This window comes from Diabrotica virgifera, chromosome 8, assembly GCF_917563875.1.
Source record: "Diabrotica virgifera virgifera chromosome 8, PGI_DIABVI_V3a".
Lineage (NCBI taxonomy): Eukaryota > Metazoa > Arthropoda > Insecta > Coleoptera > Chrysomelidae > Diabrotica > Diabrotica virgifera.
Window position 1 is genome coordinate 170,816,227 of NC_065450.1, and position 21,017 is coordinate 170,837,243.

Genomic DNA, 21,017 nt, shown 5'->3' on the forward strand with positions numbered 1-21,017 from the left:
GAAACACATATAGGAAACTAAAATATTAAGGAAACACAGACCTCTACCATGGTGGAATACGGAATGTCAAAATGCAATCAAGCAATATAAAGCATCTTTTAATAAAATGAAAAAACATAGTAACACAACTAACATAACTGAATACAAAAAACAGAGAGCACATGCTCGATATATAACAAAAAATGCTCGAAAAACCAACTGGAGGAAATTTGTCTCAAATATAAACAGTACAACACCTTTATCTACAGTCTGGGCCAATATTCGTAAAATATCAGGAAAAAACAAATTTTACCAAGTGCCTTTTATTACTCATAATACTAATATAATAACAAAACCTAATGAAATAGCTGATGCTTTTGCTACATACTTAGAAAAAAACTCCAGCAATAGCAACTATTCCGAAGAGTTTATACAACACAAAATCATCACAGAAAAACAACAGCTCGATTGTGAAGATAGAGATAACAGTTCCTTCAATATCCCTTTAACCTTAGATGAACTTAACTTTGCCCTTAATACTACAAAAAACTCTGCTCCTGGACCCGATAATATACCTTTAGTATTCTTGGAAAAACTGCCAGACAATGCAAAGTGTACTCTTCTAAAAATTTTCAATCGAATATGGTTAAATAATGTCTTTCCAACCTCCTGGAGTGATTCAATAATTATACCTATTCTCAAACCTAACAATGCACGAACTAAAATTTCCTCATATAGACCCATCTCTCTCACCAATGTAATGTGCAAAGTCATGGAAAAAATAGTTAATAAAAGATTGCTATGGATATTAGAAGAAAATCACCTCCTGGTTAACGAGCAAAGTGGATTTCGACAAAATCGAACTACTACTGACAACCTCATTGATTTAGAATCTGAAATTCTTGAATCTTTCGCAAACAAACAGCAAACTATTGCAGTATTCATAGACATTACAAAAGCATTTGACACAGCATGGCGTTACGATATTATCAGATCATTACACACTTGGAATATTAGAGGTAATATCATTAATTTCATTTCAAATTTCCTTAAACAACGCAATTTTCAAGTAAGAGTCAATCACTGCACATCTTCAATAAGACTTCAAGCAAATGGCACCCCTCAGGGGTCTGTAATAAGCGCAACGTTATTTTTAATTGCCATTAATAATATTATAGCATCAAACTCCAGCTTAGTTCATGGCAGATTATATGCGGATGATCTGGTATTAGTATCTTCAGGAAAAAACATCTCATCAGTACAGCGTCACTTACAAACCTCACTTCATGAACTCGAAAACTGGTCGAAGAAAACAGGATTTCAGTTTTCACTCAGCAAATCGAAGTGTTTGTTATTTTCAAAGAAACGTGATCCGAATAAACCGCAACTAAAATTATGTAACCAAATCCTGAATTATGCCGATGATATTAGGTTTTTAGGGATGATTTTTGATACGAAACTCACATGGAAAAAACACATTCTACAAATAAAAAAAACATGCCAAAATGGAATTAATCTTATGAAAACTCTCTCTAATAAAAACTATGGAGCTGACTATAACTGCCTAATCCATATTTATAAAACCCTAATTAGATCTAAAATAGATTACGGTTCCATAGTATATGCATCTGCGAAAGAATCCTTATTACACCACCTTGACGTAATCCAAAATACGGCATTAAGAATAGCTACAGGAGCATTTCGGACCAGCCCAATAGAAAGTTTACGAGCAGAAACTGGAGAGCCATCACTTGAACATAGAAGGATGCACTTAACTCTCACATACGCATTTGCTGCTAATTCTAATCCAAACAATCCATCTAGAAATAACATATTCACTGATCGTTTTAAAAACCTATATACTGAAAATAGGAACATGAAACCGCCATTCTACGAAAGAGTTAGGCAAACCCTTAGGACTTTACAAATTCCGATACCAAATACCTATTCCAACTTCATAGAAATTCCTCCTCCTTGGACATTAAGCATTCCTCAATCCGATACATCCTTAAATATCTTTAGAAAGAACGATACTCCACACTCCTTAATAAAAAATACTTTCATCAACAAACTAACAAAATTTTCTAAGTCCTATCATATATATACAGACGCTTCTAAAACATCTACTGGAGTTGGGGCAGCTGTCATTACTCCAAATAGTACACTTGAGTATAAACTACCATCCTCAAGCTGTATACATACTGGCGAGCTATACGCCATCTATCAATCTCTCGTTCATATTAACTCCAGTAATATATCCAATGCTCTTATAATTACCGATTCCCTCAGTTCCATCCATACCATTAACCAACTGTACACGAAGCATCCAATTGCTCTCCTAATTAAAAAAGAACTAGCTACCATTCAAAACAACAACCATATTGTACAATTTCTATGGGTTCCTTCACACATTGGCCTCCAAGGAAATGAATCGGCGGATCGGACAGCCCAACAAGCCAGGGACAGTGAAACCGCGAGTGAAGTGAGAGATGTAGTTCTTAATGATTTAAAATCATTTATTAAAGTGAAAGTCGAAAATCTGTGGCAAAACCAGTGGGACAGTTCAACTTCAAAACTTCGCGAAGTGAAAACGTTTGTAAAACCGTGGAAATCTCAAATTCACAACAGAACTCACCATGTCATTGTTACTCGCCTTCGTCTAGGACATACCCGACTTACCCACGGACACATAATTGGTCACACTAATCCCACTTTATGTGAAAACTGTAATATCCCACTAAGTGTTAAGCATGTACTTGCAGAGTGTCCAAAATACCAGTTGCAGAGACAGAACAACCACATCCTCGGATCAACAAGTGAAATCTTAGGAGAAAATTGTAAAATTGAACACTTGGTAAAATTCCTTAAAGATATCAATGTATTTAACAAAATCTAACTTATGTAAATAAATTACCTTATGTATATGTATATGTCGCTAATAACCTCCGAGGTTGATGCGACTATTTTGTAAAAAAAAAAAAAAAAACTTCTATTATAAAATAAAATATGTCTTAAATGTTAGGTATTGTTACAAATAGTAACATAATATTTCTTCAATTAATGCCAAGTAAGTGTTTACCATTTTATAATTACTGTTTTCGCAATCCGTTTATCAATTTTGTTTTAATTAAGAAACCAATTACTCTACTCGTGAAGCAAAAAGTTGTACCAATTTTCTGGGATCTACATGAGCCTGCGGAGAAGATCTAATTTATTTAATATCAAATGTTCAATTTCCTGTGGCTTGGCCAAGATTGATTACTGAAGTAGGAAAACAAGTGAATCAATTTTAGCTCCACAAAGAGGTAAGATTTAAATTGCATTTCTTGTAGACGATGTCGGCTTAAAACTTTTCTGCTGTCGATGTTACAATTTGCGTAATAGGGATATTTATGGTCCAAAGGATCTACAAGAAGCAGGAATTTGATTAAGTTGCATTTATACTGATGCCTGCAACTTATACAGTGCAATTATAAAGCGTATAAATGTTCTCTTGCATTCGAAAAAGCTAGCACAAATGTTCAGTTTCCTACTTTTCTTACTAACAAATTGCAAATTAATTTTTACTGCCTTATAATATAGAAGGCTATCACTTTATTATACACTCACCGGCACAAAATTCCGCCACCCAAAAATTTTTGATTAAGTTTGACAATTTATAACTTTATTATTTGTGCTCCAAATTTCTTGCACCAGTTTGTAGGTACATGTTTTGGTGTGGTTTGTTATTATTTCGGTAACAAATTTTGTTTGCTTAGATGATATTATACGGGGGTGAATGGAAGCGTTGTATCTTCTGCTAACTTTAAAAAATTCTAAGGAAAATTGCAGGGCTGATTTTTTTATATACTTCTTTTATAATATAATATCCTGGAGGGAGATATTCCTAAGATTTTGATTTTTGAATTATCCGAATATGATTGAGATCTGTGCATGCGGGCCATTCTAATCGTATCAATCCAACCTCTATTTAAGATATTTAGGTTTATGAGTCAATCAGTGTTTTTATTTACAAAAAATTTTACAGCTGTTACAAGAAAAGGGATATTCGGATAATTCAAAAATCAGAATCTTAGGAATATCTCCAGGATATTATATTGGTACCCCGTCAAAATAGCCCCGTCGAAAAAGCTCCGACAAAATAGCCCCGAAATAATATCCCGCACACAAAATAGCTCCGACAAAATAGCCTGCAAACAAAATAGCCGCGTGTTACGTTTAAATTTTGTGCAAAAGCACAAATATAATTTGTCATAAATATAAATTAAATATTTACTGTACTGGCCTAACGTCTTTTGTGTTATTGGTCGTAAAGGTATAATTGTATCAGTATGGCCAAATACGTTTCTGGTGGTATTAAATAGTAATTAGTAACTAATTATTTACGTGTATTTTGGCCCTACCTGTAGGCAACACACATTGTTTTATATATTTATGTATTAGATTTTTAAATGAGCCGCTTATCCATTAGGGCTAATTGATCTAAGCATTGGCGACACTGTTGTGGAAGCCGAAGAATTTCCTTCGGTAGAGGAGGTCCGAGGGGACATTTTTGGAATGTGTTAGTGAGACATGGTGGAAGGCAAAGTTTGAAAAGGGCGTGATAGCAAATATTCTGGATGAATCCTACCTCGTGCTGAGGGATATTATTGCACACCCCTCTATAAGGGCTACCTATTTTGTTGAGTGTTCCTAGGTCAGCCTATCCTCAAGGGTTAAAGTTATTTGTCATCTCCTGCCGGTCTGATGTCCCGTTGACTATATTGGACTCCTGGACTATATGGGAATTTGGAAGTTTTCGAAGATATTGTGAATTGTATAAAAACCCCAGTTCAATCATTGGTGTAATTTGCTGGGTAAGTTATGTATATTTTTTTGTATTAATTTTTTTGGTTGTCATCATTCTATTTTTTTATGTCATTTTTTTGGTTTAGCTTTCTTCTTGAACGTTATTTAAATAATAGATAATTAAAGAATGGTTTTTGGATATAAACTTTCTAGTTTCAATGAATTCTTAGTTACTACAATTTTGTAAAAAAAGTTTAATTGGGGGAAGCTTATATTTTATGAAATAAAAAACATTTTTCTGATTTCTCCGTGTTGTTTTAGGGTTTTTTTTTTGATCCGGGTTTGAAGAATTATTTTTGTGTTGGGTATGGAGAATCATTTTTATTTCCTGGTATAAAGAATTATTTCTATTTCCTGGTATGCAGAACATTTTCTACCTATTTTTGCTGGTAGAGGAACTTGTAAGCAGAATTGTCTTTCATGGTATAGGGACTTTTCCTCTCTATAAATGGACTTTTGATTTCGTGTACGTTGATATTTCCTACTGAACATATCTTACGTGGACATGTGGAAATCCTACCGGCTTTCTGTAAAGGCCATATCGACGGCGGAGGAAGAAATGCTATGTTATTAAATTCAGATAAGTTTAGTTGCATGGTCGGACGGTAAGTTCTTATAAAACTTTTTTATTTACTTGCCTGGTTTCAAACAATATCTACTATTATTATTTAATATTAGGCCAGGTATTGACAACTATTTTAAATTAATTAATTGTAATTTGTGTAATTGATACTATATTTAACCCTACATTTATGACATCAAATAATTATCTTGACGGTCCCATATCTGATCAGATACGCAGGGCTTGGTATTGCGTACATCTACACCTCTTCTTAATTTTATTGTTACAACGGAGAATAATGTTATATGATATTTATTATTGCAAAACTGACTTATGTTTTACAGGTTGTTTAATTTATATTTTAATTATGCTGAAAATATGTTATGTTTTACAGGTTGTTTAATTTATATTTTTAAAATGAGGAACTTAGGTACATGTTATTGTTAAATTTTATTAAAGTTTCATCTTTTTTTATTTATTTTTTTTGAAAAAGAGGTGCATTTGTTCGATTGGTATTTATTTATTATTTTGTTTGTTAGGACTTACCGATTCCGTTATTCCTTTCATTCATTCATTTGTTTTACGCATTAGAAGAGTCAATACATGTTTGGTTTACTTTAAGGCTCGTTTTATTTCTTGTCTGTTCCTAAAATAAAACATTCATAGCCGAGGGGTAGTCCGTTGGAACGGACTGGCGCCCCTTATTACATCATATTTAGGTCTATAAAGAACTCCGACCCACTCCGCTGCCTGACAGGGTTCAGCTAGCCGGACATACCCCTATGTCCCCCCTTCTACTTGTAAGTAACTTGAAGGGTGGGGGGTGACACGCGGAATAATAGCCCGCCGACAAAATAGACCCGACAAAAAAGCTCCTTCAGAATTCATTATGAAATAATCTCTTAAAAATACATTTTTTCGGAAAGGTAATTATTCTCTATGCAGATGTTCATCTTAAACACATTAAATAAAAATGGTCTTTTCAGAGAACTCGAGTCCTGTCTTCTCTGCCTCTTGGAAGTTTGAACATTTAATTTAAGCGATAATCAATGTTTATTTGTGATATAAACATTTTTTCTGTTTTCGGACAACAGTAAAATGCATTTTAAATTAAATAAATTACATACATTCTTCTTTTTTGTCAAATAATTTAAATTAAAAAAAGTTTTTGGACACCTTGTATAAATAATTATGTAATTGTTTATATTACCAAATAGAGAATTAAATAGCCTTTCAAATGAGCTAGCACACGACCCCTATTCTCATTTAAAAAAATCATCGCTTACGTCATCACGCCCAGATGGATGACGTCACTAGTATGACATATATAACAGAAAATCGTAATTTAAAAGTAAAAATCGATCTATTTCAGGATTTTTCCTTAACGTCGCAGGTTTACGAAATAACGAATTTATTCCTTCCATTTGCACCATACTGTACGTCTGAATTGCCGATACGAATGAGCCAGATTAAATTAAATTATTAGAAGTTTTTTTTTACTGAGCAACAACATTTTTGTTTAATTAATTAATATTTTTTATGTTGACAACGACGTCCGAACTGGAGGTCGAAACATTAATAAAATAATTTTTTTAAGTAAATTGTGGCTTATTTACCAATTAGAATAGTAATTTAAAATAAATGTTACTCCGTTAAAAGGTAAAACTTTTTATTGGAGGTGTTTTCTAAGAGGCTCTTTTAGCCGGGGCTATGTTAGCCGGGGCTATTTTGACCGGGGCTATTTTGTGTGCGATCTATTTTGTCGGGGCTATTTTGTTTGCGGGCTATTTTGTCGAGGCTATTTTGTGTCCGGGCTATTTTGACGGGCTTTTTGCCGGGGCTGTTTTGACCGGGCTATTTTGACAGGTCACGATAATATTGAGCAGTTAGCTCCCTAACACCCCTAAGAATTTCTTCAAGATTGTCAAAATACTCATTTATTGTTTGCGCAGAAACGCCTGCTCGTGTCCTTTTGATATTTTGGTTCATTCTTGAGCTAAGCTGATCTTTGTGCCTCTTAAGGAAGGAAATAATACTTACAGTCTCCACTTACAGAAATAATACTAAGTTATAGGACTTACAGTCCTCCCTTGTAAGTCCAAATAGCTTTTGCAACAAGACGCAGATCCAAGTACGTTAATGGAAAACCCCATTCTCCGAGAAGGATGATTTTTTTTGAAAAAAGAAATGTTTTGATAACCTTTTTATTATAACATGTCTATGTTTATATGGCTATGCAGCCTTACCTACCTTTCAAAACAGACTCCTCCATGGAACTCAAAGTTGACTGCCCATCATGCTGCTTTTGTTGGATATTTTTGATTTTTCGGAAAATATTTATTTTGCCTATATTATATTTTTCCGCAGCAGCACGCAAAGTTAATTTTCCGCATCTTACTGCATTCTCTGCCTTGTCTAAATCATCTGAATTGTATTCTCTTAAAGGTTTTGTCCCAGGGAGTCTCTTGTAAAACCTTGGCATGTCTCTTTAATCTGAAAAAAGAAAAAAAAGAAAATTAATTTACTTAAGTGATACATGTATCACTTCACCCCGGTAGGGACTAAAAAGTTTAAAATTTTATTTTCATAAAAAACCTGTTTTGATTTTGGAAGTGTAATTATACAGGGTGAGGCAGATAACTGGCGTATTAGAATTATCTCGAGAACTAAAGGCAACAGAATCATGAAAATTGGAATAAAGGGGTTTTGAAGGATGATCTATTAAATGAAAATATTTTCATCTCTTTCCAACTTCCGGTTATACCAGAAGTTGCTTATAACTTCGTTTTTTTAAATGGGACACCCTGTTTATTTTTACATTTTTGGATTCTCTTCGATGTCTTCTTTCTTAAAATATGAGGTTTTGTATTTTAAAAGATAATTACGTTTTTTTATTAATTTCGTAGCAATATTCACACCCTGTAGAATTGTAGTTGTTTGACATCTAAAACTCTACTTACATTCAAATGATTTTTAATATACTCTACTATTGTTAAGAATCATTAGTATAGCTAAATTTTTAATTTTAGTATACAGGGTTGGTCGAAATTCGGAATGAGTATTTTCTGAGTTTTCTTAAATGGAACACCCTGTATTTTTGTATTGTAGTGAAATGATATTTTATAGTACTTTTTTATTTCTTAAGCATTCCCTATACCTAACTGCTTTAATTTGTGAGTTACTGGTGATTCAAGCTAAACATTAATTACAAAAAAAATACGTAAAATTTTATTAGGTTGGCCGTGAAAATACTCAATCCCAAATAATTTTTCAGAAATAAATACATATTAATCCAGACTGGTCCTTAAAATTACCAATAATGGTTTAGCTATCAAAATACCTACGTAGTTAAGATTGTTGGTGCGATTAACAATTAAGCACAAATTTAAGCAGTTAGGTATAGGGAATGCTTAAGAAATAAAAAATTACCATAAAATATCATTTCATTACAATATTAAAATACAGGGTGTTCCATTTAAGAAAACTCAGAAAATACTCATTCCGAGTTTCGACCAACCCTGTGTATTAAAATAAAAAATTTAGCTATACTAATGATTCTTAACAATAGTAGAGTATATTAAAAATCATTTGAACGTAAGTAGAGTTTTAGATGTCAAACTACTACAATTCTACAGGGTGTTAATTTTGCTACGAAATTAATAAAAAAACGTAATTATCTTTTAAAATACCCTGTAAAATATTACAAAACCTCATATTTTAAAAAAGAAGACATCGAAGAGAATCCAAAAATGTAAAAATATACAGGGTGTCCCATTAAAAAAACGAAGTTATAAGCAACTTCCGGTATAACCGGAAGTTGCAAAGAGATGAAAATATTTTCATTTAATAGATTATCCCTTAAAACCCCCTTATTCCAATTTTCATGATTCTGTTGCCTTTAGTTCTCGAGATATTTCTAATAGGCCCTTTATTTGCCTCACCCTGTATATTATGAATCTTTGATATATTCCTTACCTTATGTGACAAATTCAGCCTTATTGAAATGCTTGTTCAGTGTTCTGCAAGCAAAGTTTCCGACACCTTCAAAACTGTACAATATAACCTCAAAAACAATCAAACCAAAATGTGCATGGCAGTTAGGGGAAACATGAGGTGACTGTCAAGGACATTAATACTGACCTGTATGGACGCTATAACACCAATGTTGCCAACATATTTACTTTCAAATTTAATTACTGTGATTTTTTTGACAACCGCTGCATTTTGTATCAGTTCACCCCATTGTATCACTTCATCCGGTTTTACGGTATGGGATGAATTAAAAATAGATATTCGCCGTCTTCTAGGCACCCAGAAAATTTGGTACAGTTATGGCCTTGGTAGAGCAATATCGGGCTATTCCCCGGCAAGAATAACACATCTTTATTCGATACCAAACAGATTGCGACTAGCAGTTGCTACGAGAGGTGGACATACCCGCTATTTAATTGTTTTGCTTTGTTGTTAATTTTGTTTTGTATAATGCCATCCCCTTTCGCAACTGCTTGCTCGAATTTCGCTATCGCGTCGTTAGGGTCAACGGCAGTCAACTGCGGGAAAGTATCACTCTCCGCAATAGTTAGGAAATAGTATATTGTGCAACCAGTGCAGACAGGTACTAATTTCTCACGAGTTTGAAAAGTTGCGGTACGAGTGCAAGCGAGTGCCGCAATCCAAACGAGTGAGAAATTACCTTTCTGCACGTGTTACACACCATAATTTTTGCTACAACCACAGTGTTTGCTACAAATAAAAATCACAATTTCCAAACGAAGATTTATTATAATAATAAATTATAAACTTTAAACTCTATTCAATTAATACTAAACAATTTAAATTCATTATACCTAAACAAATTACACAGAAATCAGTTAAAATATTAATGCACTGCCTTAATTTGTTTGAATTTAATAGTTATTTATGATATAAGTGTTAAACGTACACGTTTAAGGCACGCATGTGAAAGTTTGCAGAATGAGCGAAGACGAGTTCTGCAATTCACATGAGTGCCTTAAAAATGTACTTTTTAACACGCATATCATACAATATTTTTTCTACAAACGTAATTACAGGACAATATCTACAAAAACTTTTACTTGAACTTGACTGACATTCCAATTTTATATTTTTTTGACATTACATCAAAATTGCATATTATACGGTCAATGCGAACTGCAGTGCCTCAAAAAATTTTTAAAGCACTAGTGCCTTAAAGTAAAATTTTTAACGCTCGTATGGAATGCTAAAAATTGAATTTCTAACACGGTTGTAGAAAAACTATTTTTTCTACAACCGTGTTAAAAATGCAATTATTAGCACTCTATACGAGCGTCAAAAATGCTACTTTAAGGCACTAGTGCTTTAAAAAATTTTTAAGGCACTGCAGTTCGTATTGACCGTATAGACAATTTTGATGAATGTCAAAAAATATAAAAATGGAATGTCAGTCAAGCTCAAGTAAAATATTTTGTAGATATTGTCCTGTAATTCCGTTTGTAGAAAAAATATTGTATGATATGCGTGTTAAAAAGTACATTTTTAAGGCACTTTTCACATAATTGCAGAACTCGCTATCGCTAATTCTGCAAACTTTCACATGCGTGCCTTAAACGTGTACTTTTAACACTTATATCATAAATAACTATTAAATAATTATTACAAAATACTGTCACATTTGACGTTATATTTATGCAGTCACTGAGTTCCACCAAACCTACATCGACGTACTTCATTCGACGTATTTTGTTGATGTTGCTAAATCCTTATTGGTTATTTGATAATAATTATAAAATGTTTGTTAAGAATAAAATTGTAAAATAAAACAGTTGTAACGTCTATAATTTAATTTCTATTCTATAGTTAAATTTAAAACTTGTCTTATAGGTTAGGTATATATTTGTCTAAACTTTAACCACGGATGTACACAGAATATCACGTTACTCAGAATGAGGTAGTCAACTGTGCAGAAAGAACTTTCCGGCACAGAAACGTTACTTTTCTGCACACTAATGTCAAATATCTTATACTGTGAGAAAATATCAAGTTTGCTAACATAAAACTGTGCAGAAAAGTGCATTTTGAATGTGCATTTTGAATAGTGGTTGTAGAAAAATAACTATTTCTTAAGGGGAAAGGCGCCAAATGTCACCTGTCAAATTTTTCAATGTGTTTTAAATGTATTAATTTTTGTCGGATCCTGAGAAAAATAATAAGTAAATATTTTTGAAAAATTTAGACGCATACTGAAAGATTGCATTATTACTGAGGGCCGAAAGTTCCTGAAAGCTTCTATAATGTATATTTTATTAAGTTACAGGGGAGAAAATAAAAGAGAAAAATTTAGTGTGCTTTTTAATTGCAAATTATTCATTCAAAATAAACTTTTTATTTATTCTAAGGGACTCTCAGCCCACGGTAATAATGTAGTCTTTCATTATGCGCTTAAATTTTTTAAAAATATTTATTAATTTTTTCAGGATTCGAAAAAAAAATTAAATTTAATAATCCAAGTAATGAAGCTTAAAATATGACAAATCCTCGCAATTTTTACAAAATGGGTCCATTTGCTTGAAAATTTGAGAATACGTAGTGGATAGTCCAAGGCTCAAAATCTATATGATGCCGAAAGGCGCTTTTGCCATGGGGTTAGTTGTCACCACATCTCGGGGTGGAAATTTTTTATTATATTTTAACCGCAAAAGTTGGTAAAAACATTCCTTCTAAGCAAAAAACGTTCTATATATTTTTTTGATAAAATTAATAGTTTTCGATTTATTCGCTGTCGAAAGTGTTAGTTTTATATCGAAAAAACCAATGTTTTTAATAAGTTTTCTGCTAATAACGCCAAAGGTTTTGGTTTCATCAAAACAACTTTATTTAAAAGAAAATTTACATTTCAAAAAATAAACAAAACTTTTTTTTATTTTCTTAAACTAATTTAAAGTATTTAAAAATATCTATCACCAGAAATAAAAAAGTCTCTAGCTCAAAAATTAAGTGACTTATAACGAAAAGAATTTCAGTCCCTCTTTTTTTTCAACGAAAAAGTGATCGGAAGCAGCCTTCTAATCACCACCCTAGTTAAAATTAGTCATTGACCTTATTTGGTCTCCTTTATTTATGTAGTATTATTAGGTTCTAGAAGTTTGATCGGTTAGAGTGATTAGTTTTGGAAAAAATTGAGTTAAAAGCGAATAACGAATTTTTGTACTTTGGAAAAAATGGCCTTTTCTTCAGAATAGTAAGATTACCATCAGAAACACGAAAAACTGTTTAAACATGAAAGTAGCTTATATTTAATTCTCAAGAACTTGGTTTGCAAAAATTTTTTTTGGCAAAAATTGAGTGAGCTCTTGACAATTAAAACTTATAATAACATGCAAAAACCACATTTACCAACTAAAAAAGAAACAATAAATCCTGTATAAAAGGTATATTTAAAAAACCCTCAAAAGGGCCACATCAAATTCACTATAGTGAATTTGATGTGGCTCTTTTGAGGGTTTGTTAAATATACCTTTTATACAGGATTTATTGTTTTTTGTATCACATGGTATACAGCCAACTACAGGAAAACTTTTTCCTTGTGGATATTTACCAACTCTTTCAAATTCACCTGTTTTTGCGACTGGGGATTTTAAAAAGATGTAATAGTAATAGGCTTATAGATCTTGTAAAGACCTACAACATTCTTTTGTAATAAACTTTCTAGGATAAAAAATAAAAAAGTTACGGTATAAAAATCAATATATTTTTTTGAAAAAAAAGGAGAAATCCAATTTGAAGCATAATAATGTAAGTTAGCGGTGTTTTTGGTCATTGGCCTTATTTATTCTTCTTTATTTATATATTATTATTAGAGTCTAGAAGTTTTACTGGCTTAAAATGGTTAGTTTTAAAAAACCGGAGTTAAAAGCGAATAACGAATTTTTGTAGTTTGGTAAAAAATGCCATTTTCTTCAGAATAGAAAGATAAGCATCAGAAATACGAAAAAATGTTTACATATAAAATTGCAGGTTATTTGATTCCCAAAAACTTGTTAGAAACTGTTTGCTTAAATCGTAAAGATCTACATGTCTTTCCACCAGGATCTAACCATGACTACTTCACGAGAAATTCTACGTTTAACGTCTATTTGCCAACCCCGTCCTCAGAGTTAGTAAAGAAATCTATATGATACTCCGCAAAAAATTTTTACAACCATCTCCCTCTACAACTTAAATCTGCAGCATCTTTCCCCAAATTGCGTAAACTGACAAAAGCCTACCTATCTGAAAGACCATATTATTCAGTAGAAGATTTTCTTAATCAATAACTAAGAAATTACAGTACCCTTTGCACAAATAGTATTTTTTTTTCTATATTTGGGTGTCATATGCAGGAGCTTAACTTTTAAAACTTTTTTATTAATTACTAGGTAGACTATGCATTTGCAATTTATTTTAAATTTTGCAATTGATTATTTGTGTTCATTCACCTTCATTTGTAGTCAACTTCATTATTGTTCTTATTATTTTAAATATTTGACGATTTATGTAATTTTAGTAAATTGGATTGTTATTGTTTGGTTTTTTGACTTTTATAAGCTTTGTCGATAAAATTGTACAAGTTTTCATGACAATAAAGCATATTTCTATTTTCTAAAAAATTATTCTACGGCAAAAATTGAGTGAATTGTAAATGACTATACCATCGAAAAACATTAATTTTTTAGATATAAAACTAACATTTTCGATAGCGATTAAATCGAAAACTATTAATTTTTTCAGAAAAAGTATAGAACGTTTTTTGCTTAGAATGAATGTTTTTACCAACTTTTGTGGTCAAAATATAATAAAAAGTTTCTACCACCGAGATAAGGTGGCAACCACCCCCATGGTAAAAGCGCCTTTCGGAATCATATAGATTTTGTTCCTTGGACTATCCACTAATTATTCCCAAATTTTCAAGCAAACCAATCCATTCTGTAAAAATTGCGAGGTGAAAAGCTTCGGTCCCTTGACTATAAAACATATTGAAAATTTGACAGGCGGCATTTTGCGCCTTTCCCCCTAATAAACGCAAATCAACTTCTGGCCTTACAAAATAAATTTTACATATTAAAATTTAAATACTGTGCTTAAGTGCAATCGATAAGTTCTTCCTTTTATTAATACGTTAATTCGTAGCTTGTATAGGACTGGAAATGATTTTAATGGAATTAAATTAGAAGCCAAGCACTTCAGGTTTCTTGAATATTATAATATTCTTCCATTAATTTTAGATTTTCTGGAAGTTTCACGAGCTAGAAATAGAGAAGTGAATAATTCGAGCTGGGGAGGTATACCTGAGAGAAAAATACATATTTCAGGTGAAGAGATTAGGGGATGACAAGATATTATACGAAAGTTTCAGGATTTTATCTGCTTCGGGCTCTAAGCCCAGTGAAGTTCCAGTTCCGTTCGTAGCTCCCAGCCCAGCCGTTGACGAATGTTTTATAGCTCTTGGGGACAACTTTTATATTTTAGTTTTTAGTTTTTTTATCTTTAACTTACTATACTATACTATATTTTTATTATGAATTCGAGAATTCATAGAAGTGAACATGCTTTTATAATATGTAAAATATACGATCCAGAATATAACAAACATGAAAATATTCGGAAATATGCCATAAATATTTTCAGCAATAAAATTTAATATACAGGGTGTAACAAAAATGCAGGTCATAAATTAAATCACATATTCTGGGACCAAAAAATTGAACCTAACTTACCTTAGTACAAATTGTATATAGTGCACACAAAAAAAGTTATAGCCTTTTGAAGTTACAAAATGAAAATCGATTTTTTCCAATATATCCAGAACTATTATAGATTTTTTATTGAAAATGGACATCTGGCATTCTTATCGTAGGAAAATCTTAAAAACATATTATAGTGAAATTTATACACCGGATAAAAATTTTATGGGGGTTTTATTCCCTTAAACCCCTCCCAAACTTTTGTGTACGTTCCAATTAAATTATTACTTCGGTACCATTAGTTAAACACAATTGCTTGATGTTGATAAGCAATGGTATTTTATGATGTCATGAAACGTCATGGACAATTATCTCAGAATTTCATTTTTGTGGTTGTGCCACTATAGAACTCAGTGAGCGATATGTATCGATACCGATCTCGAAGTGAATGGAGGCTTTCAAGATCTTTTGTTAAGTCAGAGTTAGGAATTTGTTTGTTGTATATTTCCGACAATGAATCCAATGTCAGAATATTCCCAAGCTGAATGAAAGGACTATATCTTGCTTTTTTACGCATTGTACTACTAGCATTTTATAAATAAATCTTTTTTTTCAGGCTCACAAGGTACCAGGCATGTGTCAGTTACAATACCCATTGCAGCGAAAACAAGAGATACTGTTAGCCTTCAATGTAGATATGATCTTGAAGGAGAACCTTTATACACGCTAAAGTGGTATAAGGGAGCCAAGGAATTTTATAGATATATCCCAAAAGAACTGCCTAGCACTCAGATTTTTCCTCTCCCAGGGATTAACGTTGATGTAAGTACAAAAGTCATCTATTATTTCCATTATGGTAAAACTTATTTCGAGTAAAATTAGGGTTACCTTCCCAACTAACACCGAACAGGTTTAAAGTATTTTAAGGATGCTTTAAGACTGTAGAATAAAACTAAAATTAAAACCATTTGGTTTTTAAGTAAACTTTAAGATTGCAATAAAGCCACTTTCACCATAAAAAGGCCCATGCTGCAAGAGGTCAATAAAACCAAAAATAAAAACCTTAAAATTTTGTTTTCTTAAGCAACCGATTTTAAAGCTGCCGTGAAGGTACTTTTAAAGCCATGTTAAAAGACACTAAAGTGCATGCAATTTTATAGCAAACTTAAAAAGGTTTCTTAAATGGAGACTTTAAAAGACAATTTACCTTATTATAAACATAAACTCTAAATTAAAATAACTCTTTAATACCATATACTTCATATAGGCCAACAAATTTTTACATGTGTTATGATAAATAGATACGTACTTTTAGCCATAAAATAATAAAAAGTACTTGGTTATTTCGGACTGTCAAGGTACAAAACACTTACGTACAAAACTTTATTGATGATGTTAACAAAAATAGGTATAAATAACTCACGTGCCCTATAAAAATTTTGACTTTTGGCGATTAAAAAGTAATAATAAAAAAAAATTTAATCAGAAAAATATGAATGTGAAAGAAAAATAATTTTATGTACAATTTTAATGTTTTAATGTTAAAATAAATCGAATGTATGTCTTTAAGTCGCTTATTTATAATTGTTGTGTATGCCTTATATTGTAATCTACCATGGCTTTAAACATCTCTAGAGAGCAATATCGACAGAGAATTGCTAAGATCAAATGGTTTTATTTTATATCTTTCCAATTCCAAGAGTATATGTATCCTACCTAAAAACGAGGTTGCATTGGAATTAACACCGTTTAGTTTTAATGCTGCTGTCAATAATGCCACTCGGTTTTAATGTGAATCTAATGCTAATCTAAAATCGAGTTCATTTATATTTTAAGTACTTGCGACTTATTTCTTCCATACTAACTGTACGTAGTCTAAAACAAATGGCCGACCATTTTAGACATGAAAGACGAGGGGATGAGTTTAGTTTTATTGTTTCTAACAAGAAGCTTAATTTAGTCCTTACCATAACCTAATTGATTCAGTTAAGAACGTTCGGTTTTAGTATACATAGCCTACTAATTGCTTTTAGAAAAGCAACTTTTAAAAATCTAAAAAATAGCTTTAAGACATATGATTTACCGACATAATAGGCTTGAGATCAAGTAGTTTTAATAATAGGTTATATTAGTCATATTAGGAGAATCGTTGAAACTGCAATAAAACTAAAAGGTTACAAACTAAAATCTAATAAAACCAAACAGTCCGGAAGTTCTGCTTAAAATTGATTAGTTTTAAAGTGAACTGAGAATAAACCAATTTAAAACTACAATAAGACAAATTATCTATTAAGATTAATTAGTCTTATTTGATACTTTTATTAGATACTTTAGAACTAGTGTCAAATGCTAAACAGTTTTAAAGTTCTAGCAGTATATCTACAATGTAACTGTGAAACCATTATCTTCTTATTTACCACAATAAAACCTTTATAAACCTTAAATAAAACTAAAATATTTTTATTGTGCTACTTGAGTTATCTTGTTAATTATAACCTGAATTTTAACGGATATGCAAATAGGGATATATTATTGGTCTCGTGGAGTAAGGCATATATCAGAGGGACATAGCTACGGTGATAGACGTCATAAAGAGCGTTGTGTCAAAAACCAATGTTAGATAAGAGGAATTAGAAACGCCGTCGAATAAACCGGCAAATTGTAAGGAAGCTACCCACGCCTAAAATTTGAGCACGGTACTCAAAACAGAAGAAGAAGAATATACCAAAAAGTAACAACGGCTCACCACGTTTGTTTCATTGTTGAAGTAGCTAGAAAAGACTCAACGATTTCTCACCTATAGCTCCAAAATGAGCTTTTTGGAACTACAAGTGTAAGTTTCTCAGTGTATCAGTTGAAACGGTAAGAAAAACACTGCATGCCCATTATGCCCAAGGAATATACAACTGAAAACAGTTAAGGGTTCCCAGATTTACTCAGGCATCACAAGACTAATCGCATAATTTGGTGTCTTCAACACCAAAACTGGAACATTAGAACATTGGAATTTAGCAACATGTGCTATTTTCATACGACACCAGGATTTGTACAAAATCATTGATTGATTTATTTAGCGTATGGCTTAAGAACATCACAGAATATATTTAGAATTATGCATAATACAATGCATCACTAAGAGATGTCCAATTTTTTTATATATTCGAATGACCCTTTGGTTGCCATTACAAAGTCTATAGGCAGAGCCTGTGTATGCTCTGCGTGGGCAGTCCTGAACAATGTGTCTGGCCGTCTGTCTTGCAGCACCGCAGTCACAAGAAGGCGGGGGAAGTTTACCCCATCTCTAGAGGGAGTCGGCGCATCTTCCTAAATTTGTTCGAATTCGAATAAGGGCTGCCCAAATCTTACGGAGATGTTCAAATTCGCCAGTTTTTTCTATGATGTCCGGTAAACTATGGTAATGCGGATCTGTCTTACTTTCCCAGTCTTCTCTCCATCGGGTATTAGAGTCAAAGTTGGATTACTGCAGCAATTGAGCAGATTGTAGAGGGGGTAACCTGGATCGGAGACAGTTTCCAAGAATATCTAGGATGTCGTTGTGGACTAGAAGCTGGCGACTGTCCATTATTTTGTTATATTCTTTAACCAATGCATGTTCGTGACGTAGATTGGATGGTGCTATATTACTAAGGGTAGGTAGCCACATTGTAGGGGTGGGTTTAATTGTGCCTGTTATCATACGCATAGCACGGTTTAGTTGTGTGTCGACCAGGTGGGTATGCCTGCTATTTAGCCACACTGGTGCAGAGTATTCGGCCACCGGATATATCAGGCCAAGAGCAGAGGATCTTAAAGTTGATGCTTTTGACCCCCATGTAGTGCCGCAGAGTTTCTCTATTATATTGTAGCGTGTTTTCAATTTTGCTGCCGTTTTCGTTAGGCGTTCTCTGAATGTGAGCGTTCTGTATTTCAACAGCTTGTTATTAAAATACATTCGCAATTCTCTGTTTGCCAGCTTGTTGTTGAGATGAAAAGCTGATACTTCAGTTTTTGTAGTACTTGGTTGTAGTCTCCATTTCTTAAGGTATTCGCTGAGGATGGATAGGTCATTTTTGAGAGTGATTTCTGTAGTTTCTAAAGATTGGTGGCTTGTTGCAAGGGCCCAGTCGTCAGCATATCCAAACTTCCGAGATTCGGTTTCAGGCATGTCAGCAATATAGAGGCTGAAAAGTAAAGGGTCAAGGACAGAACCCTGTGGAAGGCCATTGTTAAGTTTTATCTGTCTACTCGTCTCCTTTTCCATTATAACCTGGAAGGCTCTGTTTGTCAGCATGTTGTCAATGAGGTTAATTATGTTTCTGCAGGGGATAACACGGGCCAGTTTATATACTAATCCCTGTCTCCAAACAGTACCATATGCTGCTGTTAGATCTATGAATACTGTTGCTGTCTTTTTTTCGTTTGAAAACTAGCTTCTATAAAATCATTGAGATAAGCAAGAACGGAAATTGTCAGATCTGTTCTTAGATATAAAGAAGGAGCTATCATGTCCTGCGAAGATTTTATTATAGGTGAAAACTACTTTATTTTCCATCGAACCAACTTTAACAGGTCGCAGATACGTTAATTTGGTTTTAGCACCTACAATTTAGGCTCTGGATTGATATAATATAAGTAAATTTGTATGCATAATAATGCACCTCCGTATACCAGCAGAGTCACTATAGTCTTCCTTGAGGTAGAAGAAACTATGTTGTTATGGAGTGGCCTGCTTTCTCAACCGATCTTAACTTCATAGATTATTAATTTGTAGGATAATCGTAAAAGAAGCTACTCTTAAAAATGTAGTACAAGCCGCTCTTGAAGAATGGATTGGATCTTGAAGATGGAACCTACCATAAAAATAATGTTAACAATTGGATTCGGAGCAGGGCTACTCGAATTGAAGCTTACATAAGGGATAGATATAATTATGAATTTAAAAAAAAAGCATAACTTATGTACTAACAACAACGTAGTGGTTATATATTTTCGCAGAATATTATTTAAAATAATCTTTTTTGAAAACGATTTCCTGAGTGGACATCTAAGTGTCAAACATTAGTTAGTTAAAAATGTAATTCTCACTACAATCAGTTCTAGTTTTATCCCCTATAAACACAATTTTAAAATTAGACGTGCCATAAGAAATTATGGTAGGGGAGCCCAAGCGGGGATTTTTGCAGTTACTCGAGCGCGTCAGTTTAGCATATGGGGAGAAACCTGGTACCCTGCAGATGTAACTCTACCATATATTGGCTCTTAACACAGAGGAGTTCGTTAAGGGGGGCCCGAAAAAAAAATCTATCCTTAAAAAATCTCGAAATTGTCAGATTAAGATAAGGTAAGTTAAGTACATGCAAAGAAGTGTATATTTCAAAAATCTGAGGATTTGAGCCGGGTGTAAGGAAATGAAATTCCCAAAATTTCACAAGAAAAAAGCGAATATTTCGCGAAATGAATGACAGATTAAAAAACTTAATGCTCAATATTTTTTAAAAATCTATCGAATGATACCAAACACGACTTCCCACAGAATCACGCGATATTTTGCGAAATGAACATCAGATCGAAAAACTGTAAAATACACTTATTCAATATTTTTGAAAATCTATCGAATGGCATCAAACACGACACCCCACCGAAGTGGGGTGGGGGGTTACTTTAAAATCTTAAATAGGAGCCCCCATTGTTTATTGCAGATTTGGATTCCTTACGTAAAAATAAGTAACTTTTATTTGAAACATTTTTTCGAATTATGGATAGATGGCGCTATAATCTAAAAAAACGATTGTTGGAAATGGAAAATTAAATTAAAAATGGACGGTCCCCACTAAAATGGAAAACTTTACTTAACTTTTTTTGGTTTTAGGACCTACTCTTCACATCCCAATAGGTCCCCAAAGCGC

General features: G+C 32.7%; 1 protein-coding gene across 1 annotated transcript in view; it reads left to right on the plus strand.

Moving 5' to 3' along the window:
* LOC114336588 (uncharacterized) overlaps positions 1 to 21,017 on the plus strand; it is a 944,943-nt gene that overhangs the window by 404,714 nt on the left and 519,212 nt on the right. Inside the window, exon 2 of the mRNA XM_050659329.1 lies at positions 15,728 to 15,933. Coding sequence (XP_050515286.1) covers positions 15,728 to 15,933 — 206 coding nt within the window. The remainder of the gene's footprint in view (positions 1 to 15,727; positions 15,934 to 21,017) is intronic.